This window comes from Ranitomeya imitator, chromosome 2 (genome assembly GCF_032444005.1).
Source record: "Ranitomeya imitator isolate aRanImi1 chromosome 2, aRanImi1.pri, whole genome shotgun sequence".
Classification (NCBI taxonomy): domain Eukaryota; kingdom Metazoa; phylum Chordata; class Amphibia; order Anura; family Dendrobatidae; genus Ranitomeya; species Ranitomeya imitator.
The window spans coordinates 55,733,313-55,759,635 of NC_091283.1; the positions used below are offsets into that span (position 1 = coordinate 55,733,313).

Sequence of the window (26,323 nt, forward strand, 5' to 3'; positions counted from 1 at the left end):
ATACCTCTGTATGTGCAGCGTGTATATACCTCTGTATGTGCAGCGTGTATATACCTGTGTATGTGCAGTGTGTATATACCTGTGTATGTGCAGCGTCTATATACCTCTGTATGTGCAGCGTGTATATACCTCTGTATGTGCAGCGTGTATATAGCTCTGTATGTGCAGCGTGTATATACCTCTGTATGTGCAGCGTGTATATACCTGTGTATGTGCAGCGTGTATATACCGGTGTATGTGCAGTGTGTATATACCTCTGTATGTGCAGTGTGTATATACCTCTGTATGTGCAGTGTGTATATACCTGTGTATGTGCAGCGTGTATATACCTGTGTATGTGCAGCGTGTATATACCTCTGTATGTGCAGCGTGTATATACCTCTGTATGTGCAGCGTGTATATACCTGTGTATGTGCAGCGTGTATATACCTCTGTATGTGCAGTGTGTATATACCTCTGTATGTGCAGTGTGTATATACCTGTGTATGTGCAGCGTGTATATACCTGTGTATGTGCAGCGTGTATATACCTCTGTATGTGCAGCGTGTATATACCTCTGTATGTGCAGCGTGTATATACCTGTGTATGTGCAGCGTGTATATACCTCTGTATGTGCAGTGTGTATATACCTCTGTATGTGCAGCGTGTATATACCTCTGTATGTGCAGTGTGTATATACCGGTGTATGTGCAGCGTGTATATACCTCTGTATGTGCAGTGTGTATATACCTCTGTATGTGCAGTGTGTATATACCTGTGTATGTGCAGCGTGTATATACCTGTGTATGTGCAGCGTGTATATACCGGTGTATGTGCAGTGTGTATATACCTCTGTATGTGCAGCGTGTATATACCTCTGTATGTGCAGCGTGTATATACCTCTGTATGTGCAGCGTGTATATACCTCTGTATGTGCAGTGTGTATATACCTGTGTATGTGCAGCGTGTATATACCGGTGTAAGTGCAGCGTGTATATACCTCTGTATGTGCAGCGTGTATATACCTGTGTATGTGCAGCGTGTATATACCTCTGTATGTGCAGTGTGTATATACCTCTGTATGTGCAGCGTGTATATACCTCTGTATGTGCAGCGTGTATATACCTCTGTATGTGCAGTGTGTATATACCTGTGTATGTGCAGCGTGTATATACCGGTGTATGTGCAGCGTGTATATACCGGTGTATGTGCAGCGTGTATATACCTGTGTATGTGCAGCGTGTATATACCTGTGTATGTGCAGCGTGTATATACCTGTGTATGTGCAGTGTGTATATACCTCTGTATGTGCAGCGTGTATATACCTCTGTATGTGCAGCGTGTATATACCTCTGTATGTGCAGTGTGTATATACCTGTGTATGTGCAGCGTGTATATACCGGTGTATGTGCAGCGTGTATATACCGGTGTATGTGCAGTGTGTATATACCTCTGTATGTGCAGCGTGTATATACCTCTGTATGTGCAGTGTGTATATACCTCTGTATGTGCAGTGTGTATATACCTGTGTATGTGCAGCGTGTATATACCGGTGTATGTGCAGCGTGTATATACCGGTGTATGTGCAGCGTGTATATACCTCTGTATGTGCAGCGTGTATATACCTGTGTATGTGCAGCGTGTATATACCGGTGTATGTGCAGCGTGTATATACCTCTGTATGTGCAGCGTGTATATACCTGTGTATGTGCAGCGTGTATATACCGGTGTATGTGCAGTGTGTATATACCTCTGTATGTGCAGCGTGTATATACCTCTGTATGTGCAGCGTGTATATACCTCTGTATGTGCAGCGTGTATATACCTCTGTATGTGCAGCGTGTATATACCTCTGTATGTGCAGCGTGTATATACCTCTGTATGTGCAGCGTGTATATACCTCTGTATGTGCAGCGTGTATATACCTCTGTATGTGCAGCGTGTATATACCTCTGTATGTGCAGCGTGTATATACCTCTGTATGTGCAGCGTGTATATACCTCTGTATGTGCAGCGTGTATATACCTCTGTATGTGCAGCGTGTATATACCTCTGTATGTGCAGCGTGTATATACCTCTGTATGTGCAGCGTGTATATACCTCTGTATGTGCAGCGTGTATATACCTCTGTATGTGCAGCGTGTATATACCTCTGTATGTGCAGCGTGTATATACCTCTGTATGTGCAGCGTGTATATACCTCTGTATGTGCAGCGTGTATATACCTCTGTATGTGCAGCGTGTATATACCTCTGTATGTGCAGCGTGTATATACCTCTGTATGTGCAGCGTGTATATACCTCTGTATGTGCAGCGTGTATATACCTCTGTATGTGCAGCGTGTATATACCTCTGTATGTGCAGCGTGTATATACCTCTGTATGTGCAGCGTGTATATACCTGTGTATGTGCAGCGTGTATATACCTGTGTATGTGCAGCGTGTATATACCTCTGTATGTGCAGCGTGTACAGGTCCTTCTAAAAAAATTAGCATATAGTGTTAAATTTCATTATTTACCATAATGTAATGATTACAATTAAACTTTCATATATTATAGATTCATTATCCACCAACTGAAATTTGTCAGGTCTTTTATTGTTTTAATACTGATGATTTTGGCATACAACTCCTGATAACCCAAAAAACCTGTCTCAATAAATTAGCATATCAAGAAAAGGTTCTCTAAACGACCTATTACCCTAATCTTCTAAATCAACTAATTAACTCTAAACACATGCAAAAGATACCTGGAGGCTTTTATAAACTCCCTGCCTGGTTCATTACTCAAAACCCCCATCATGGGTAAGACTAGCGACCTGACAGATGTCAAGAAGGCCATCATTGACACCCTCAAGCAAGAGGGTAAGACCCAGAAAGAAATTTCTCAACAAATAGGCTGTTCCCAGAGTGCTGTATCAAGGCACCTCAATGGTAAGTCTGTTGGAAGGAAACAATGTGGCAGAAAACGCTGTACAACGAGAAGAGGAGACCGGACCCTGAGGAAGATTGTGGAGACGGACCGATTCCAGACCTTGGGGAACCTGAGGAAGCAGTGGACTGAGTCTGGTGTGGAAACATCCAGAGCCACCGTGCACAGGCGTGTGCAGGAAATGGGCTACGGGTGCCGCATTCCCCAGGTAAAGCCACTTTTGAACCATAAACAGCGGCAGAGGCGCCTGACCTGGGCTACAGAGAAGCAGCACTGGACTGTTGCTAAGTGGTCCCAAGTACTTTTTTCTGATGAAAGCAAATTTTGCATGTCATTCGGAAATCAAGGTGCCAGAGTCTGGAGGAAGACTGGGGAGAAGGAAATGCCAAAATGCCTGAAGTCCAGTGTCAAGTACCCACAGTCAGTGATGGTGTGGGGTGCCATGTCAGCTGCTGGTGTTGGTCCACTGTGTTTCATCAAGGGCAGGGTCAATGCAGCTAGCTATCAGGAGATTTTGGAGCACTTCATGCTTCCATCGGCTGAAATGCTTTATGGAGATGAAGATTTCATTTTTCAGCACGACCTGGCACCTGCTCACAGTGCCAAAACCACTGGTAAATGGTTTACTGACCATGGTATTACTGTGCTCAATTGGCCTGCCAACTCTCCTGACCTGAACCCCATAGAGAATCTGTGGGATATTGTGAAGAGAAAGTTGAGAGACGCAAGACCCAACACTCTGGATGAGCTTAAGGCCGCTATTGAAGCATCCTGGGCCTCCATAACATCTCAGCAGTGTCACAGGCTGATTGCCTCCATGCCACGCCGCATTGAAGCAGTCATTTCTGCCAAAGGATTCCCGACCAAGTATTGAGTGCATAACTGAACATTATTATTTGATGGTTTTTTTGTTTGTTATTAAAAAACACTTTTATTTGATTGGATGGGTGAAATATGCTAATTTATTGAGACAGGTTTTTTGGGTTATCAGGAGTTGTATGCCAAAATCATCAGTATTAAAACAATAAAAGACCTGACAAATTTCAGTTGGTGGATAATGAATCTATAATATATGAAAGTTTAATTGTAATCATTACATTATGGAAAATAATGAACTTTAACACTATATGCTAATTTTTTGAGAAGGACCTGTATATACCTGTGTATGTGCAGTGTGTATATACCTCTTTATATGCAGTGTGTATATACCTCTGTATGTGCAGTGTGTATATACCTCTGTATGTGCAGCGTGTATATACCTGTGTATGTGCAGCGTGTATATACCTGTGTATGTGCAGCGTGTATATACCTGTGTATGTGCAGCGTGTATATACCTCTGTATGTGCAGTGTGTATATACCTCTATGTGCAGCGTGTATATACCTCTGTATGTGCAGTGTGTATATACCTGTGTATGTGCAGCGTGTATATACCTGTGTATGTGCAGTGTGTATATACCTGTGTATGTGCAGCGTCTATATACCTGTGTATGTGCAGCGTGTATATACCTCTGTATGTGCAGCGTGTATATACCTCTGTATGTGCAGTGTGTATATACCTCTGTATGTGCAGCGTGTATATACCTCTGTATGTGCAGTGTGTATATATCTCTGTATGTGCAGCGTGTATATACCTATGTATGTGCAGCGTGTATATACCTCTGTATGTGCAGTGTGTATATACCTCTGTATGTGCAGTGTGTATATACCTGTGTATGTGCAGCGTGTATATACCTCTGTATGTGCAGCGTGTATATACCGGTGTATGTGCAGCGTGTATATACCTCTGTATGTGCAGCGTGTATATACCTCTGTATGTGCAGCGTGTATATACCTGTGTATGTGCAGTGTGTATATACCTGTGTATGTGCAGCGTCTATATACCTCTGTATGTGCAGCGTGTATATACCTCTGTATGTGCAGCGTGTATATAGCTCTGTATGTGCAGCGTGTATATACCTCTGTATGTGCAGCGTGTATATACCTGTGTATGTGCAGCGTGTATATACCGGTGTATGTGCAGTGTGTATATACCTCTGTATGTGCAGTGTGTATATACCTCTGTATGTGCAGTGTGTATATACCTGTGTATGTGCAGCGTGTATATACCTGTGTATGTGCAGCGTGTATATACCTCTGTATGTGCAGCGTGTATATACCTCTGTATGTGCAGCGTGTATATACCTCTGTATGTGCAGCGTGTATATACCTCTGTATGTGCAGTGTGTATATACCTCTGTATGTGCAGCGTGTATATACCTCTGTATGTGCAGCGTGTATATACCGGTGTATGTGCAGCGTGTATATACCTCTGTATGTGCAGCGTGTATATACCTCTGTATGTGCAGTGTGTATATACCTGTGTATGTGCAGCGTGTATATACCTGTGTATGTGCAGCGTGTATATACCTCTGTATGTGCAGTGTGTATATACCTCTGTATGTGCAGCGTGTATATACCTGTGTATGTGCAGCGTGTATATACCTCTGTATGTGCAGTGTGTATATACCTCTGTATGTGCAGCGTGTATATACCTCTGTATGTGCAGCGTGTATATACCTCTGTATGTGCAGCGTGTATATACCTCTGTATGTGCAGCGTGTATATACCTCTGTATGTGCAGCGTGTATATACCTCTGTATGTGCAGTGTGTATATACCTGTGTATGTGCAGCGTGTATATACCTGTGTATGTGCAGCGTGTATATACCTCTGTATGTGCAGCGTGTATATACCTCTGTATGTGCAGTGTGTATATACCTGTGTATGTGCAGCGTGTATATACCTCTGTATGTGCAGCGTGTATATACCTCTGTATGTGCAGCGTGTATATACCTCTGTATGTGCAGCGTGTATATACCTGTGTATGTGCAGCGTGTATATACCGGTGTATGTGCAGTGTGTATATACCTCTGTATGTGCAGCGTGTATATACCTCTGTATGTGCAGCGTGTATATACCTCTGTATGTGCAGCGTGTATATACCTCTGTATGTGCAGTGTGTATATACCTGTGTATGTGCAGCGTGTATATACCGGTGTAAGTGCAGCGTGTATATACCTCTGTATGTGCAGCGTGTATATACCTGTGTATGTGCAGCGTGTATATACCTCTGTATGTGCAGTGTGTATATACCTCTGTATGTGCAGCGTGTATATACCTCTGTATGTGCAGCGTGTATATACCTCTGTATGTGCAGTGTGTATATACCTGTGTATGTGCAGCGTGTATATACCGGTGTATGTGCAGCGTGTATATACCTGTGTATGTGCAGCGTGTATATACCTGTGTATGTGCAGCGTGTATATACCTGTGTATGTGCAGTGTGTATATACCTCTGTATGTGCAGCGTGTATATACCTCTGTATGTGCAGCGTGTATATACCTCTGTATGTGCAGTGTGTATATACCTGTGTATGTGCAGCGTGTATATACCGGTGTATGTGCAGCGTGTATATACCGGTGTATGTGCAGTGTGTATATACCTCTGTATGTGCAGCGTGTATATACCTCTGTATGTGCAGTGTGTATATACCTCTGTATGTGCAGTGTGTATATACCTGTGTATGTGCAGCGTGTATATACCGGTGTATGTGCAGCGTGTATATACCGGTGTATGTGCAGCGTGTATATACCTCTGTATGTGCAGCGTGTATATACCTGTGTATGTGCAGCGTGTATATACCGGTGTATGTGCAGCGTGTATATACCTCTGTATGTGCAGCGTGTATATACCTGTGTATGTGCAGCGTGTATATACCGGTGTATGTGCAGTGTGTATATACCTCTGTATGTGCAGCGTGTATATACCTGTGTATGTGCAGCGTGTATATACCGGTGTATGTGCAGTGTGTGATGACATGATATATATTATACTTAAATAAATGTTTGTTTTTTTTGTTCAAGAATAAATGTGGATTGTTGTTCATGGAAAGAAAAATTAAGACATCTCCTGAAAATACTCCCTAACCCATCTTTGGGAACAAAAAAATATGAGACCCCCGTCTTATTTTTGGTGAAGCACGGTAGGGGAAAATCTGTGGGTAATCCAGCACCGCACACCCGCTGTCGCCTCTGGCTCGGTAGTACGGTCGTGGCTGTACACGGTGTAGTCAGGAACATATCGGTCAGCACCAGACTACGTGCGTGATGTCTGTTCTTCATCCTTTTCAGCTCCTTCGAAAGAGACATATTGGAAACGATATAGTGACCGTCATCTTCCAGGAGCCGGGAGCTTTGCCTTTCACTCCTCAGAACATTCGCTCGCACTTCCAGCACGTCTTTATAATTGTCCGGGCACTTGAGCCTTGCACTGAGACTGTCTGCTACAGGTATACATATATATGATTTTTTATTGATATATTTATTGTCCTGCTCATACTAATGCCTCTTGACCTATTCCTCATAGAGTGGCAGTGACCAGATCCAAAGACGTCCCTCCCTTCGGTCCTCCAATTCCTAGCGGTGTCACCTTCCGTAAATCCGACGTGTTTCGTGACTTTCTCCTGGCTAAAGTGATCAATGCCGAGAACGCAGCTCACAAGTCAGATAAGTTTCACACTATGGCTACTCGTACACGACAGGAATACTTAAAGGACCTGGCCGAGAACTATGTCACCAATACTCCTATTGACACCACGGGTAAATTTAACCTGATCTCCCTGACTTCAAAGAAAAAGGAAAGGACAAGGGCGCGGGCCGGGGCCGAGCTGCAGAGTTCGGGCGCCTTGTGTTGGAGGGTGATGGCGCAAGACTTTTCGCAGGCAGCCGAGACAGAGTGTGCATTGGGCATCTCTAATGAATTCATGGTCCTGATTGAGACCGCCACTAAAGAGGTGGTCTTTAACTGTTACTGTGCTGATGTCATTGGGTGGACTCCAGAGCCATTGTCCCTGAAGATCTTTTACGGCCGAGGTGATCATATATTAATACGTGCAATTGACGGGAATGCAGAAGATATCCGGGAAATTGTGCAGAGACTTAAGGTCAGTAAGCCTTCAATAAAGCAACGGTGTTGCGTAAATGCTGGGTTTGCTTTATTTGACCGATTGCTGAGTTAATCATGTAAATGCTGTTTGAGCGTACAGTAAATCAAACTCCATCAGTGGTGTTTGAGGGCTGTAACGTGCATCAATAAAGAAATCCATAACCTGAAAATGAAATAGAGGTGGTTGCATAATAGTGTTTAGCACCGCAATATTGCGGCAACACAACCACAAAGCATAGAGAAGCTACACAGCACGTACCGCCAGTGCAAATCCACATATGTTTGGGAAAAATCACATTTTATGCAGAGATGGATAAAAATTTGCCTTTTTTCCCATCTCCTGAAGTGATGGCCTATTTTTTGGGTGAGTCACCACTTTGATGGGCGTCCTACCTCGGGGGACCCTCAACGATCCGGACAATGAAGGAGCTGCAGTTGCCACCTCACCTTCACTAGAATGGAGCTATGTTGCATTCCCTGCACAGTGGGTGTCCAGGAGCCGCTACGCACAGCCGCAGTGCTGAAGCGGCTTCATTTTTCGGAACAATTGGGGTCCGAGATATTGGCCCCCTCCCTAATCATAAGCCCAGTTTAATTCTCACCACTGCAGCCGTCATTGACCCCTGTGAGTAAATAGTAGGAGAAACTGGACAGAACGTGTATCTAAGGTGACCAAAGTCATTTGTCAGATGCTTCCAGTAAAAAGCAGCTGCTTTTTTTTTTTCCCCCAAAAAACCAACGCCACTTTCATCCACAGACTGTGCAATTTGTCACACGATCAGGAGTAGTCTTTAAACCCTTTGATTTTGCCAAAAATGTACAGTGTATATGGAGCGAGATTCCCCACTACGATCAGATCCAGCTCTGGTTACTGCAGGTTAAGTCTTAGCTGCTTTCGTGAATCGTGAGAGCAGGATTTAACCCTGCTGTTCTGTTCGGTCTGGGGAGACCTATTTTGAACTTTGGTATTTTTTGGGGTGTTCAAGATGCGGTTCTGAAACTTGTGGTTGATTGACTTAAATGAGGATGGGTCGGTCGGCCACGGGTTTCAGAGCCGCATCTTGAATATTTTAAAGAATATTGAAGTTCAAAGTCGGTCATTTTTGACCAACAGAACAGCAGGGTTAAAAGGAAGCGATCCTCGAAAAAAATCACAAAAATAGGTTTTAGTATTAAGTCTATGGTTTAAATATTTTTGTCATTTTTCTTCTTTTACATCACATTCTGTATTAAAAATAAAAAATAGAAATCTTGAGATTCTCGCCCACCACCCCTCCACCTTCCACAAAAATGCGATTAAAAAACAAACGAACATAATTTCCCATAGACCTCAAAATGGCACCAATAAAACTCAAGTCATGAAAAAAAAATAATAATCTATCGGAAAAAAAAAGTTATTTTCCAAATACGGAAATTGAAGCCAATTTTTTTTTTTTTTTTTGCAAATATAATTAATATTTACAAAACTGAGTCAAACTTGCTATGGCCATAACCGGCATCGGTAAAGCAGAAACAAAACTTACAGCGCAATTTTCCTCATTTCTTTGAATTTTTTATTTTTTCTGTTTATTTTTTCTGGGGGACAAAAAAAAAAAAAAAAAGTTTTCCTAAGTCTGTCGATTGGAAAAAATATTAAAAATATTATGTGTTTTGGAAGGCAGAGAGAAAAGTGAAAAATAGCTGGGGTTAAAACGAGATTTAGGAGCCTCAAAAGATCTTATCGGGTAACCAAAAATGCAATACACGCGGAAAGCAATAGCAAAGTGGAGAGAGGTTATGTATTTCTCATGATCGTAGGGGTCCGACCGCTAAGACCACCCGTATCCCCTCTGATCCTGGGAATGGGCACTGCTTCCTTCTTACTGTTTTTCCTTCTACACTGATGCTGCGGCCACCACTGTGCGAGAAGTGAACGCAACTTTTCTGCACGGCCAGTACCTGCGTGTATGGAAAACTGCTTGCTGTCATTGAATTGCACAAGGCACAGCCTGTAACGAACCGTGCACCCTTGTGTTAATTAATATTTATCAATCCATAACTTATAAATGCGATATAAGCAGCAATAATAAAATTCTAATTTTGCGGAAAAGGAATAAAAAAAATGCACAAATGGAAACCACCTCGTCATGTCTACATCCATGTTAGGACGCTTCTCTGTAGAGCGCCACGCCGTACGTCCCGCTGGAGTGAAGTGTGCCGCTGACGTGCCGTCTCTGTGTACCCGCTATTGTCTTTCCTCCTCGATCTTTACTAATATTGTGTATATTATGTGTACTTCTCTTCATTCTGCTATGTCTTTTTAGTTCTCGTGGATGATTTATCTATGTCTGCTGTATCGGCAAAAGAGAGTTTTCGCTTATGTGTCTACTTACAAATGGCCTGTCGTAACCTTTTTTTTTTTTTTATTTTTTTTTTTATATATTTTTGCATTTTTTTTTTTCTTTCAGTTTTCCGTTTGTGCATGATGACTTTCTTAATTTATGCAGAATTTTATTCTTGTGACTTATTGCATTATTATATATTGCATATTATATTTTCAAAGTAATGGATAATAATAAAGATAAATAAAGTATGAATAAAGATGGATGCTTTTTCTATACTTGGTGTGTTCTGTTGGCTCAGTGCGGTTGTAAAAAAACGTTTATTTTATGTAAAAAAATAAAATAAAAATCTGTTGCTACATTGAGGTTTATTAATACATTACTTTAATATACAACGTTGATTTTATATAATATATATATATATATATATATATATATATATATATATATATATATATATATATATATATATATATATTATTTATTTAAACCCCAGAGCTGTAATCATAATTCTGCTGGTTGTCCTATAACACAGGGGAGCGTTTAGTATTTCTTACATAGAGACTGCATTTTTTTCAGAATGTAAAAGTTAAGCTTTGTGCAGACATTCGGTGAGCAAGAAGTGATGGCAGATTTCATCAGTGAGGAGTGCACAATTATGAATGCAGCTCTGGAGGATAATACTGTAAATTGAGATCAATATGGAGTTACTCAGAATTTCCTGTAGGTTTCTACCATTAAATTTAGCCCATAGGTGAATAAGTTTATAAAGCATTTTAGTGTACAGGGGTAGGATGGGGGACATCTTGGGTAGTATTTTGCCATTTTTGGGTCTATGCCGGAGTTTATTATATGAGCACCTGAAGGATTGGTCAGGTTAAAATGTGTGATGTGGCCCGGAGAGTAACTCCTCTTATCTCCTTATCAGATTATGACCAAAGGATGCGAGACGGTGGACATGACCTTACGCCGGAACGGACTGGGTCAGCTGGGTTTCCATGTAAAGTACGACGGTACGGTGGCAGAAGTCGAGGACTACGGATTCGCGTGGCAGGCGGGTCTGCGGCAAGGCAGTCGACTTGTAGAAATATGCAAGGTGGCCGTGGTGACACTGAGCCACGATCAGATGATTGATCTGCTCCGCACCTCTGTCACGGTGAAGGTGGTGATCATACCCCCACATGACGATGGAGCCCCCCGAAGGTAAGAGGGTCCTGTATACTAAAACAGGAGATGGGCTCAGATGAGTTTTCGGAGAATGCATTGTTGAAAATTTTCATTAAAAAAAAATGCATTGTGTGAACACTACCTAACTATAATGAACTGCAGTCTGATGTTCCCTGTTATCAGCTCGGATTATTAATTCATAGGGGTTTCAGGAGCCGTGATTCTTTCCTGACGTCTGCTTTTATTTCTGCTTTTTCTATGAATTGACAATTCTGGAGCAGCTTTGCTAATTCCGCGTTGTGCCGTTCCCCTGGTATTCTTCATGAAAATAAACGCGGTAATTTACAATAAAGATTTGCCCTTCTGCCTGGCAAAAGGGGGTAGTGTTCAGTGTACGGTCCTGACGCTGTCACCATCGATTGGACCGGGGAACAGTGACATCAGGCTGTCAATTTATTCATATATTCAGGAGGAATAAGTGGAGTGTTACAGTATAAAAACTAAAAAGACACCCTGCCCTGCATGTGGGCAAAAAGAGGGATTTGTAGGACCTAAAGGGACTATAGAGTGGAAGAGCTTCATAGGAGAGTGTTCATTCAGGTTCAAATTCACTAGGGAGGAGAAAAATGCAAAAAATAAATGTTAGAATACTATCTATAATATAATGCTGGGAGCGTCACTCTGTCCGAAGCCTTTATAGACTGCGCAAGCGCCTGCGCAGTCAGGACCCCACAGAGCGACGCATCCGGAGATGACTATTTTGGCCCAGGAAATCGCGGTATGCATAAGCACTGAACACATAGCGCGATGTCCGACGGAGAATGAGGGACGTGCCAGGAGGGGGTGAGTATGACGGGGGAGGCTGAGTCTTGCTATATTCACCTGTCCTCGTTCCACCGCCAGCGATGACATGGTTAGTGCGCGCCCTCTGACTGAACAGTCACAGCCAGAGGACGCGGAAGACAGAGCTGGCGGTGGAACAGGGACAGGTGAAAATCACAATTGCCGGGGGCCTGAGCCAGCGGCAACTCTGGCACCTGACCCCCATAGCGCGCTGGTGTCCCCGCCTGCTCAGGCCCCTGGCACTCTGCGCCCAGCGATGACAGGCGAGTATGTCATTTTTTTATTTATTTGCAGCAGCAGCATACTGGGCAGATTATGCTATGGAGTATTTTAAGGGGGCCATCAACGATGGGAGCAGCACATGACAGAATGGGGGGGCGCAGGATGGGAGCAGCACATGACAGAATGGGGGGGCGCAGGATGGGAGCAGCACATGACAGAATGGGGGGCACAGGATGGGAGCAGCACATGACAGAATGGGGGGGGGCGCAGGATGGGAGCAGCACATGACAGAATGGGGGGGCGCAGGAAGGGAGCAGCACATGACAGAATGGGGGCACAGGATGGGAGCAGCACATGACAGGAAGGGGGTGCAAGATGGGAGCAGCACATGACAGAACGGGGGCGCAGGATGGGAGCAGCACATGACAGAATGGGGGCACAGGATGGGAGCAGCACATGACAGGAAGGGGGTGCAAGATGGGAGCAGCACATGACAGGAAGGGGGTGCAAGATGGGAGCAGCACATGACAGAACGGGGGCGCAGGATGGGAGCAGCACATGACAGAATGGGGGCACAGGATGGGAGCAGCGCATGACAGGATGGGGACGCAGGATGGGAGCAGCACATGACAGGAAGGGGGTGCAAGATGGGAGCAGGATGGGAGCAGCACATGACAGAATGGGGGGGCGCAGGATGGGAGCAGCACATGACAGAATGGGGGCACAGGATAGGAGCAGCACATGACAGAATGGAGGCACAGGATGGGAGCAGCACATGACAGAACGGGGGCGCAGGATGGGAGCAGCACATACCAGGATGTAGACCATATACCAATATAAATGCTCGCCACCCGGGCGTAGAACGGGTTCAATAGCTAGTATAATATATTATTAGAATATAAAGTTAGAAACATTCATAATGATGCATGCCCCTGTGAAAACCCAAGCCAGTGATGGCATCTTCTCTTCCATTAGCAGGAAGCAGTGTTTATGGCAAATCACTTTTTTTTAATTAACAAATGTTCTGGGATATCGGATGATAATCTTCCATCTAGCAGGAATTGTTGATGATGCATTAAAGTGGTTTTCTCCTGTTCCCTAGCTATAGTTTTTAAAAAACCTTTACTCACCCTCCCCTGGTCCAACACAGAGTCTCCACCAATGTAGCCTGTAGCGTCGCAGCCAATCGGTGAGCTTTGGCAGGTGTGAGCAGCTTGAGAAGAGCCGCTGAGGTCACTTGTTGGCTGCTAATACTGGAGCAACAGCAGTGACTCAACGATGGACCTGGGGAGGGTGACTAAAACCGTTTTTGTTGTTGTTTAAACGAACTATAGCCAGGGGACGCGGGTTTTCTTTACTATGCATTAGCAGAAATTATGCTGACATAGCAGAGAAGCGGCAGGGTGCAGTATGTGACACATGCACACCTGCTTTCCATAGGTTTTTGCAGATGTTGCATATAGTTGTTGCTGCCTATGAACGTACATGTTAATACATATTTTGTGCAGAAGGCCTCCTGCTGATGTCGGCTCAGATTGTCAGCTCTTTTGCACTTTTTGTTTCTTCGTGAAGGAAGTTATTGCTGAGCTGTTGAGTACACCGCACCCGTTTCTAGTCTGGCAGGACAAGTCCTAACACAGAGATAGCAGCAGAGCAGTCCCTGTAACGTCCCCGAGCCGCCCGCCGTGGGGGTTGTGCTATCGTTCTGCCTGTACATGTGGAAAGACCTCTGTGCATTTAACATTCTTTGTGTTTGTTTTCTCTATAGAGGATGGTCCGAGTCCTATGAACTCTGCTCCATGGACCACAAGGACGCAGAGAACGCCACGTCTAGTTCCCGGCCTCCGTACCGCAGCAACACAGCCTGGCAGTGGAGCGGCTCCGCCACCCATCACGGGGCCAGTCCTTCTCAGAAATGGGTTACCCCGAGCTATGCACTCTCGCTAAACCGGCCAGCAAAACCAGGTCCGGCGGTGCCTGTCCGAGAGCCCCAGGCACAGCACACCACCAGGAGGTGAGTGAGCCCCTTGTGGCTGAACGCAGGATTGCAGCTTGTAGTTTAGGGCATTGCATGGACGACTTCTTTTGTTTTTCGTGATTTTTGGGTTTCATTTGGGGCATAAACAGTTAGAAAGGTGTATTACACTGAGGTGCTGTGCAAAAGTGCGACATGAAACCACCTGTGCTGCACTCTCATGTCACCATTCCTCTTGATCACATCCCCATGTGTGCCCTTTTTTGTTGATCAGTCACATCCCATCATGTTGGTAGTAAATTTGCAATAGAACCATTATATGTTTATGCTCTACTCATCAAATTGTCCAGCGTTAGGAAAATATGGCTGCTTCCTTCCAGAAACAGCGCCACCCCTGTCTGCAGGTTGTGTCTGGTATTGCATCTCGGTCCCATTATCTCTATAGAACGGAGATACAATACCGTATACAACCTGTAGGCAGGTGTGGTGCGGTTTGTATAAGAAAGCCACGCTTTTCTAATCTTAGAGGTCCATGATGATGATTGGGGTGCCAAACTGGACAGTTGCATAGGGTCTGTCTCTGAGTGGAACATGTGATCAATCACTCTCCTGGTTAGACATTGTATGGACGTAGTATTTGGACTGCGACGTTGGTGTTTGTTCATTGAATGACACTTTTGTGCTGGAAGTGTGTATGGCAGTGCTATGCGGACACTAAATGTTTGTATTATTTATTGTTTCATATGGAAGTATTATTTAGGCACTATGTAGTGGTTTTATAAGAACTAAAAGTGTAACTTTTATTTCATATGTTGTGTATTTTAGCACTCTGGCTGCATTATTGGAGCACTGAATGCTAATATTTGATTTATGGAGGTATATCAGCACTATGTGGCAGTGTTATTAGAGCATTGAATGGTAATATTTGGTATTTTCTGGGGGTATTTAGGCACTGTGTGGTGGTATTATTAGAGCACTGAATGGTAATATTATGTGGTGTTTTATAGCGGTAAATCATCACCATGTGTCTGCGTTATTAGAGCACTGATGGTAATATTTGATTTATGGAGGTATATCAGCACTATGTGGCAGTGTTATTAGAGCATTGAATGGTAATATTTGGTATTTTATGGGGGTATTTAGGCACTGTGTGGTGGTATTATTAGAGCACTGAATGGTAATATTATGTGGTGTTTTATAACGGTATATCATCACCATGTGTCTGCGTTATTAGAGCACTGATGGTAATATTATTTGGTGTTTTATGGAGGTATATCAGCACCATGTGGCGGTGTTAGAGCATTGAATGGTAATATTGATGATTTATGGTGTTATTCAGGCACTGTTTGGCGGTGTTACTTGAGCACTGAATGACAATACTATTGTAGGACGGTATTTAGATACTGGCAGTGGTGTTATTGGAGCAATGAATCGCATTACTTACTATTGTATGGAGGTATTATTTAGGCACCATGTGGTGGTGTTATTACAGAAGTGAATGGAAATTGTGCACTATTGCATGGTGGCATTTGGGTAAAAAGTGCTTTTGCATTTTCATTGTATATATGTTTATGAAAGATGAACATTATATTGCCGATCGGTAAGCGGATACTTTGCATGTTACTCGTGGCCCCTGACACAGGTTGTCTGACAGTGGAGCCTGACTTCACAGGAAAGCGACTGCGGCACGTTGTCCGCACATGTGACTCGGCTTTAGATCCGCTACACATGGCGGGGTGATGATGGTGCGATCCCTCCAGCAGGTAAACATTAGGTCACCCTTTCCGCTCGCACAGGTCGCCTCCGCACACCCCGCTCTCTCATCACATCAGAATATGTAGGGAAACATTAATTACACTTGATGACCTAGTCTTGAAAAACTGGCGCAACGTGTGCCAGGCAGGCAGATGAGGCAGGTGTGACAAGGGAGGAGACGCCCGTAGGGCCCCGGAGAGACTTTCACCCGTGTCGCCAATTTCTCATATATGCTAATTTCCTCTACGCAGGCCGGTGAGTTACCCAGAGACGCCATATGTCGCCACGTCCCCGACGGCAATCGACAAAATGCAGCCTTACAGACACCCCTCCGGGAGCTTCTCTACACCGACGTCTGCCGGGGCCGGATACAACCGCTATAAACCCACCGCAGACAGGTGAGACCAGTGTCGCCATACACAATGGCCCGTTGGCGTGGCCTTAACCTGTCATGTCATTAACCTCTGCAGGCTTTCAATGTAGGGGCGGTTTAAACTCCTGGCTGCAGGGGAGCGCACATGTAGCACAGTTAGCATTGGCTTTGCATTAGGGTTTCTTATAGCTTTCCATTGCTCCAGGTAAACCTAATATATCATTGTAAAGGGTGACCATGCACCTGAGCACTTTGGCCAATGGCTATTTTTCGTGACCCCTATACACATGCATGCTCTGATTAGTCGAGCATGCATGTGTTCTTAATATGGAGAGGAGAATTAGTCGCTGCTGGACACTTCTAGGACAAGGGAAGGTGACACAAAATGCAGAATGAAGTTTTAGTGAAATCTATGACTTCATTATGATCCTGACACTTTTGGGGGCAATTGGCTCAGCAGCGGGGGACGTTACACTATACCAGTAATGTGACATCTGTGTTTCAGGTTTGGCACCCCCCAGCGCACCGTTCTACAAGCGGAGTCCTACGGTACTCAGGACGGGATGACCAGTCAGGAGATGGCTGTAGATAGACATAAACCAGGTGAGCGGAATATCCACTTCCCTCCTATTCTCCAGGTCAGAGATGCAGAATCCGTGTCTCTGGCCTGTGTAATGTGCAAGACGTTTTTGGAGACAGACAAATTTTAGGCTTTCTAATTAAAAAAATAAAATAAAAAGTCGCACCCTATTATTGCATTTGATGTTTGGCCATCGGCTGCACCTGTCCACGTCCTGGACGTCTTTTTCCATTGCAGCCGCTGCATGTGCAGAATTCTGTATCTGCAGCGCCATCTAGTGACACATTGATGAAAGAACCTTTTGTGTTACTAGTTTAAGGCCGGCGTCACACTGGCGTATTGCATCCGATGCGAGAACATCTCATGCGATATGCTAATGACACTCTGCTCCCGCTCGCAGCAGAGCAGGAGCCGAGTGTCATGCGTCTGTGCTCCGATTCTCTCACACAGGGAGGATCGGAGCACAGCTGTGGAGGAGGCGGAGAAATGAATTTCTCCATCTCCTCCATTGCTGGGGTCCGCTTATAGCGCACATCACTCGGATGATATCTGAGTGGTGTGCGCTGTCTCACTCGCACCCATAGGCTTATATGGGTGCGAGTGAGCTGAGCGTTTTCCTTGGTCCGAGACAATCGCAGCATGCTGCGATTGTCTCGGACCGAGGAAAACGGCCGACAAAAAGTCAGCTGGTGGGAGCTGCCCCATAGCTTAACATTGGTCCGAGTGCAATGCGATTTTTTTTTTTTTAATCGCATTGCACTCGGCCGTTTAAAACGCCAGTGTGACCCCGGCCTAATACCTCTAAATGGCACATCTTCATTATAAAGAACCAGAGCTTCATAATGGTTTATATATTTAATGTGCAATAATCCATATCACATTTTAATTTGGTTATATGGGCCATTCATTCCATATTCTAGCAAAAAAAAAGCCCCAGATCTGTGCCCAAAAGCTTCTGTTAAATTATGCTATGTTCACATGTTGCTTTTTTTTGCTGTGTTTTTTTTAATGCAAATTAAAAGCTTCTTTTTATAGTACCAGCAAGATCGTTAAAAAAATCTCACGCACAAACATATATATATATTTTTTTTCCTGATTGAATTGGAAAACTAAGCCCAAGAAGCCTTGCAAAATAACATGGAGGACCGTGATTGCACGAAAACCTATGAAGAGAAAAGGAAGTTCTCCAAACAAAAAGGTGCATAGAATGAGCAATTTTATTGAAACAAATCGGATGGTGAAAACTTTAAAAATTCGGAAAAACTTTGACCCAAGATAGTTAAATATAAGTTGCGTCTAACATTGCATACTGTGCACACCTTGTAAGTCCAGCTTACATCATAGCAGTAGATAAATGCATAAAGGTGTAGTAGTATCATGGCAAGTTACGCATTAATAAAAGTGCATATTTAACTGTTTGCTCAGTGGTTTTTTAATTTCTTGTATGGTCTGCTAACCACTCCGAATTTTTTAAGTCTTTACCATCCATTTTGTTTCAGTAAAATTGCTTATTCTACATACCTACATTGTTTGGAGGACTTCATTTTTCTCTTCATAAGTTTTTTGAATTGGAAAACTGCTGCTTTTTTTTTTTAAACTGCAAAAAACCCTGCCATCAGTTTTTGCGGCGTTTTTTGGTGATTATTCCCAAGTTTAAACCATAATGTCTCGGTATCCTCACATGAGCCTGGATGTTGGGATTAGTGCAGTTTATTTTAATTAGTGATAAAGCAAACAATGTTCTGCCTACTCCATTCCCTACCAGTTTGTGACTGTAAAGAATGCCTGACCTATGCAGTGCCCTACCAATGTGTGAAATGAACAATGCCCTACCAAATCCGTGCCCCACAAATGTGTTGGCTAAAAAATGCCAGATTAATTAAACTTTCCCTACTGTTTTTACATTTGCAATTGTGTATATTTTTCATACTCGTAAGTTACGTAACCTTATATATATATATATATTCCACTAAATAATTTGATGCAATAGCTTTTTTTGTTCTAAAAATGTTTTATAGTTTCACATGGGTGGAAAATTTCACATTGGTGGCTTATCACCTTGTGGTGCAGCTTTCTTTTTTACTGCCAAGAAATCCAGTTTTGGCTGCAAAAAAAAAAGCAAAGTGTGAACCTGGCCTAAAGAAAACAGGGAAACTGGGAATATTCTGATGATTTACGGAAATGGAGAAAGGGATTCATCCTAAGGACGTGGGTGTATAATTGATGGCATGTCATGGGGGATCATGTGAGCCGTCTCCTCTGGATCATGTGAGGAATGCTCCGTGTGCCGTCCGGCTGTTTTTTTGTAATACACGCCACTTTTAGAGGAGTAAAGGAAGCAGTGATTTGTGCGGAGGGCGTACAATCTAAAGGTAAGGAATTGGGGTTGAAAATTAGGTGAGATGGGATTTGTAAAACAGCCATTAATACTAGAATTTGTAGATGAGGAGGACCGTGGGGCGTAGATTTGGCTGAATAGTCCTCATAAGAACGGAATCAGTGGGTGAGGTCAGACATCGGCTGCATCAGGGTTTCCTGGTTCCCTAAACTTCTCTCACCTGCCCTGCATAGCACATGCAGAGCAAACACATGGACCGGAGAAGGATGATGGGATAACACCGGGTACACGGGGGTAAGGCAGGTAACCATCTGAGTTTTTGGTCGATTTTCGGACTATCGTGTATGCAGTCATTCTGCAACAGAACTTCTGGAAGGAGGAATGGTATCACGTATCATTATAAGATACATGATTTGTACCTGTCCTGCACATACGCCTTTCATGTACACATGTCTTTTAAGGGCTATTTCCAATGTGTAACTCACTAGGATATGTCATCATTCTAATATCGGTAGAGATCTGACCGGCAGCTACAGTTTCCTCCACAGCCAGGTAGTCAGAAGTGTCCGGAGGTTGGAAGGAAAGTCTATAAGGACTCAATGAGGTCCTAAAGGTCCATCCCCCAACAATCATGAAGACGAAGCCTTAATATATGCCACCACTTTATAGGATTGGAGTACTCTAAGGTCGATTCCACACATTTGGGCTCGTATCACAATACCCAGCCCAGCTGGCTGGTCTCCCGAACTAACCTGATTATATATATAAGGCAGGTAGCTCATATTAGGAGTCCTGGCTGTTGGGCCGCGTATTCTGTTCTGTGCAGAGTCCTTGAACATGGACCGTGTGAAACCGTTCTAAAACATATGTCATCAGAATTTGCAATACAAACCGTGTACATTAATAACTAGATCTTGGTCCTGCTGAGGCTGGGTTTTATACTGTGAAAATATGTAAAATTGTTGTATATTCATACCAATCCAAGTAAATTTCAACTCTGTTTTCACCCTTCTAGCCTGATTGACATCTACTCAGTACCCCCCCTCTGCTGCTGCTGAATCTCCGCCCTCCTATCCTGATTGACAGCTCCTCAGTACCCCTCCTCCCTGCTGCTGCTGAATCTCCGCCCTCTTATCCTGATTGACAGCTCCTCAGTACCCCTCCTCCCTGCTGCTGCTGAATCTCCACCCTCCTATCCTGATTGACAGCTCCTCAGTACCCCTCCTCCCTGCTGCTGCTGAATCTCCGCCCTCATATCCTGATTGACAGCTCCTCAGTACCCCTCCTCCCTGCTGCTGAATCTCCGCCGTCTTATCCTGATTGACAGCTCTTCAGTACCCCTCCTCCCTGCTGCTGCTGTATCTCCGCCCTCTTATCCTGATTGACAGCTCTTCAGTACCCCTCCTCCTCCCTGCTGCTGCTGAGTCTCCGCCCTCATATCCTGATTGACAGCTCTTCAGTACCGCTCCTCCCTGCTGCTGCTGAATCTCCGCCCTCATATACTGATTGACAGCTCTTTAGTATCGCTTCTCCCTGCTGCTGCCGAATCTCTGCCCTCCTATCCTGATTAACAGCTCCTCAGTACCCCTCCTCCCTGCTGCTGCTGAATCTCTGCCCTCCTATCCTGATTGACAGCTCCTCAGTACCCCTCCTCCCTGCTGCTGAATCTCCGCCGTCTTATCCTGATTGACAGCTCTTCAGTACCCCTCCTCCCTGCTGCTGAATCTCTGCCCTCCTATCCTGATTGACAGCTCCTCAGTACCCCTCCTTCCTGCTGCTGAATCTCCGCCCTTTTATCCTGATTGACAGCTCCTCAGTACCCCTCCTCCCTGCTGCTGAATCTCCGCCCTCTTATCCTGATTGACAGCTCCTCAGTACCCCTCCTCCCTGCTGCTGCTGAATCTCTGCCCTCCTATCCTGATTGACAGCTCCTCAGTACCGCTCCTCCCTGCTGCTGCTGAATCTCTGCCCTCCTATCCTGATTGACCGCTCCTCAGTACCCCTCCTCCCTGCTGCTGCTGAATCTCTGCCCTCCTATCCTGATTGACCGCTCCTCAGTACCCCTCCTCCCTGCTGCTGAATCTCCGCCCTCTTATCCTGATTGACAGCTCCTCAGTGACCCTCGTCCCTGCTGCTGCTGAAACTCTGCCCTCCTATCCTGATTGACAGCTCCTCAGTTCTCCTCCTCCCTGCTGCTGAATCTCCGCCCTCCTATCCTGATTGACAGCTCCTCAGTTCTCCTCCTCCCTGCTGCTGAATCTCCGCCCTCCTATCCTGATTGACAGCTCCTCAGTGCCCCTCCTCTCTGTTGCTGAATCTCTGCCCTCCTATCCTGATTGACAGCTCCTCAGTACCCCTCCTCCCTGCTGCTGCTGAATCTCTGCCCTCCTATCCTGATTGACAGCTTCTTAGTGAGATTACTCCCTGCTGAATCTCTGCCAATCTAGTCTTATTAACTTCTCTGTGTCCTTCGTTCTTCCTTCCTATCTGCTGCTGCTGAGATCTCGCGCTACTTAGTACAAGCTGCACACGTCAGTCAGGCTGTGCAGGCGGAATCGGAGTACAGTGGACTTGAGCTCTCCCATTCTATAGCTGAACTCATAAAATGCTCATTTTAATATAAAATCTGAAGCCATTCTGAAACCATTTTCAAAGTAAGTGCAGCAGCGCCTCAGGTCTAAGATCTTTTTATTAATTTATGCTTATTTGAAGAGACAGTCCAGCCACGTCAAGTGTTAGGTTTCTGTAGGTTGTGCCTTAAGCCTCTGATTGGTGGGGGGTCTAACCGTAGTGCACCCACCCATCACAAGGATACTGATGGATGGACGTCTGAGAGGACGGACCCCCACTAATCTATAGCTGTACCCCGCTACTTGTCCTGGTGGTAATACCCTTGTTATGGTTGTAAAATGAGATGTTTATTTACATTGTGTTCCGATTTTTGGCTATTTTCGAGATCTCTGCTTGCTGTCCTTCTCTATAATGGAGAATGTCGGAGCTACTAGAGCGCAGAACCCCTGTATAGCTCAGTCTCAGATCCCGCACCCAGCCCCCATTACCATCCTCTTTAATTAACACTCAGCTCCTAATTATTCGCTGACGTTAATCCTGCAAGGTGCATGTGACGACGCGACTTGTCTTTTGCAGAACCGCTGTGGCACATCCCATCGCAGCCCCGAGTAGGAGTCAGTGTCACCAAGAGACCTAACAGACAGGAGCTGGCCGGCAAGAGTTCTCCTCACCGTCATTCCCGGGTAAGTGCCCAGCTGCGTGCCCGCTGTTCACACACACTGGCCACATGGACAGATGGGCAGTGACCTTATTGATGTGCTTCCAGGGAGAGGCACAGTACTCCAGTCACTCCAGTAGTAACACGCTGTCCAGTACGGCGTCCAGTAACCAGAGTGACGAGCGCTGGTTTGATCCCCAAGAGCAGCCAGATATAGACCTGGAGCCCATTTCTAAGGGCACGTCAAACGACAGTGGCATCGATACCTCCTTACCCAATTTTGCACACTCGAAGCCAGCCAGACCAACTCCTCGCCGTGAGAAAGCGCAGAAACCCATGGCGTGCTCCACCTACCCTGGCATGCATGAAAGCGGATCCCGGGACAAGAGGAAAGATCAGATATCCTCTGGAAAAGGCTACAGACCCAAAGTGTACCCACCTGGCAACGGCACCGCAGAAGCCTTCAGTGACCCCAGGTACAGAGCTGGAGAGCAACATAAGGTCCAGTACTACTTGGGGGAGATCAGATCCTGTATTGTACAGATGTGGGAGAGCAGATTCTGTATTGTACGGTGGGGGGAGAGCTGATCCCGTATTGTACAGTGTGAGAGGAGAGCAGATCCTGCATTTTATGGTGGGGGGAGATCAGATCTTTTATTGTACAGTGTGAGGGAGATCAGTTCCCGTATTGTACAGTGTGGAGGAGATCAGCTCCCGTATTGTACAGTGTGGGGGAGATCAGATCCCATATTGTACAGTGTGGAGGACATCATATCCTGTATTGTATAGTGTGGGGGAGATCAGCTCCCGTATTGTACAGTGTGGAGGAGATCAGCTCCCGTATTGTACAGTGTGGAGGAGATCAGCTCCCGTATTGTACAGTGTGGGGGAGATCAGATCCTGTATTGTACAGTGTGGGGGAGAGCGGATCCCGTATTGTACAGTGTGGGGGAGATCAGATCCTGTATTGTAGTGTGGGGAGATCAGATCCCGTATTGTGCAGTGTGGGGAGATCAGCTCCCGTATTGTACAGTGTGGAGGAGATCAGCTCCCGTATTGTACAGTGTGGAGGAGATCAGCTCCTGTATTGTACAGTGTGGAGGATATCAGATCCTGTATTGTACAATGTGGGGGAGAGCGGATCCCGTATTGTACAGTGTGGGGGAGATCAGATCCTGTATTGTACAGTGTGGAGGAGATCAGATCCTGTATTGTACAGTGTGGGGGAGAGCGGATCCCGTATTGTACAGGGTGGGGGAGAGCGGATCCTGTATTGTGCAGTGTGGGGAGATCAGCTCCTGTATTGTACAGTGTGGAGGAGATCAGATCCTGTATTGTACAGTGTGGAGGAGATCAGATCCTGTATTGTACAAGATGGGGGAGATCAGATCCTGCATTGTACTGTGTGGAGGAGATCAGATCCCGTATTGTACAGTGTGGAGGAGATCAGATCCCGTATTGTACAGTGTGGGGGAGATCAGATCCCGTATTGTACAGTGTGGGGGAGATCAGATCCCGTATTGTACAGTGTGGGGGAGATCAGATCCCGTATTGTACAGTGTGGGGAGATCAGATCCTGTATTGTACAAGATGGGGGAGATCAGATCCTGTATTGTACAGTGTGGGGAGATCAGATCCTGTATTGTACAGTGTGGGGAGATCAGATCCTGTATTGTACAGTGTGGGGGAGATCAGATCCCGTATTGTACAGTGTGGGGGAGATCAGATCCCGTATTGTACAGTGTGGGGGAGATCAGATCCCGTATTGTACAGTGTGGGGGAGATCAGATCCCGTATTGTACAGTGTGGGGAGATCAGATCCTGTATTGTACAAGATGGGGGAGATCAGATCCTGTATTGTACAGTGTGGGGAGATCAGATCCTGTATTGTACAGTGTGGGGAGATCAGATCCTGTATTGTACAGTGTGGGGAGATCAGATCCTGTATTGTACAAGATGGGGGAGATCAGATCCTGTATTGTACAGTGTGGGTGAGAGCGGATCCCGTATTGTACAAGATGGGGGAGATCAGATCCTGTATTGTACAGTATGGGGGAGATCAGATTCTGTATTGTACAGTGTGGGGGAGATCAGATCCTGTATTGTACAGTATGGGGGAGATCAGATTCTGTATTGTACAGTATGGGGGAGATCAGATTCTGTATTGTACAGTATGGGGGAGATCAGATTCTGTATTGTACAGTATGGGGGAGATCAGATCCTGTATTGTACAGTATGGGGGAGATCAGATCCTGTATTGTACAGTGTGGGGGAGATCAGATCCTGTATTGTACAGTGTGGGGGAGATCAGATCCTGTATTGTACAGTATGGGGGAGATCAGATTCTGTATTGTACAGTATGGGGGAGATCAGATCCTGTATTGTACAGTGTGGGGGAGATCAGATCCTGTATTGTACAGTGTGGGGGAGATCAGATCCTGTATTGTACAGTATGGGGGAGATCAGATTCTGTATTGTACAGTATGGGGGAGATCAGATTCTGTATTGTACAGTATGGGGGAGATCAGATCCTGTATTGTACAGTGTGGGGGAGATCAGATTCTGTATTGTACAGTGTGGGGGAGATCAGATCCTGTATTGTACAGTGTGGGGGAGATCAGATCCTGTATTGTACAGTGTGGGGGAGATCAGATTCTGTATTGTACAGTGTGGGGGAGATCAGATCCTGTATTGTACAGTGTGGGGGAGATCAGATCCTGTATTGTACAGTGTGGGGGAGATCAGATCCTGTATTGTACAGTATGGGGGAGATCAGATTCTGTATTGTACAGTATGGGGGAGATCAGATTCTGTATTGTACAGTATGGGGGAGATCAGATCCTGTATTGTACAGTATGGGGGAGATCAGATTCTGTATTGTACAGTATGGGGGAGATCAGATTCTGTATTGTACAGTATGGGGTAGATCAGATCCTGTATTGTACAGTGTGGGGAGATCAGATCCTGTATTGTACACTCCCTGACAGAAGTTATGTCGCTTATCCATGTTATGTAAATAAAAGCTTATAACCTGACCTGAAATTCATCCATTGGTTGTATAAATTATTCTTTTGAAAGCTGAAACCCTCTGAAATGTGGTTTAGGTTAAGAAAATAAATTGGCATCAATGCAGAAATATTGATCAGTTAATGGACACAGAATTGTCAGATTTTGGCAAGACGAAAGTTTTGTCGCCCACAGAAAGTAATGTGATATTCAAACAAATAATTAACTTAAAATACAAATATATGTTGCATAACATTGGTGAATGAAGTTGTGGTGCTATTAGAGTCATATTTAATATTTTGTGTGACTTCCATGAGCTTGAAGGACTGCATCCATGCGGTTCAACAATAAATCATACAATTTATGAATGAAGTCATCAGGAATAGCAAAGAATGCAGTCTTACATGCCTCCCAGAGTTCATCTAGATTCTTCGGTTTTGTCTTCCAAGCTTCCTCTTTCATCCTACCCCAAACATGCTCAATGATGTTCATGTCTGGTGACTGGGCTGGCCAGTCCTTGAGCACCTGGATCTTTTTTGCCTGGAGGAACTTTGTTGTGGAGATGGATGTATGAGATGGAGCACCATCCTGCTGCAGAATTTGACCCCTTTTATGATTTG

The 26,323-nt window shown here is 44.9% G+C and overlaps 1 protein-coding gene across 4 annotated transcripts in view; it reads left to right on the top strand.

Moving 5' to 3' along the window:
* Positions 1-26,323, top strand: part of SIPA1L3 (signal induced proliferation associated 1 like 3) — a 133,615-nt gene that overhangs the window by 95,382 nt on the left and 11,910 nt on the right. For all 4 annotated transcript variants that reach the window (XM_069746774.1, XM_069746777.1, XM_069746778.1 and 1 more), the window contains exons 9-16: positions 7,081-7,238; positions 7,316-7,892; positions 11,144-11,418; positions 14,216-14,461; positions 16,429-16,575; positions 17,056-17,153; positions 22,616-22,722; positions 22,806-23,173. In XM_069746774.1, the coding sequence (XP_069602875.1) occupies positions 7,081-7,238; positions 7,316-7,892; positions 11,144-11,418; positions 14,216-14,461; positions 16,429-16,575; positions 17,056-17,153; positions 22,616-22,722; positions 22,806-23,173 (1,976 nt within the window). The remainder of the gene's footprint in view (positions 1-7,080; positions 7,239-7,315; positions 7,893-11,143; positions 11,419-14,215; positions 14,462-16,428; positions 16,576-17,055; positions 17,154-22,615; positions 22,723-22,805; positions 23,174-26,323) is intronic.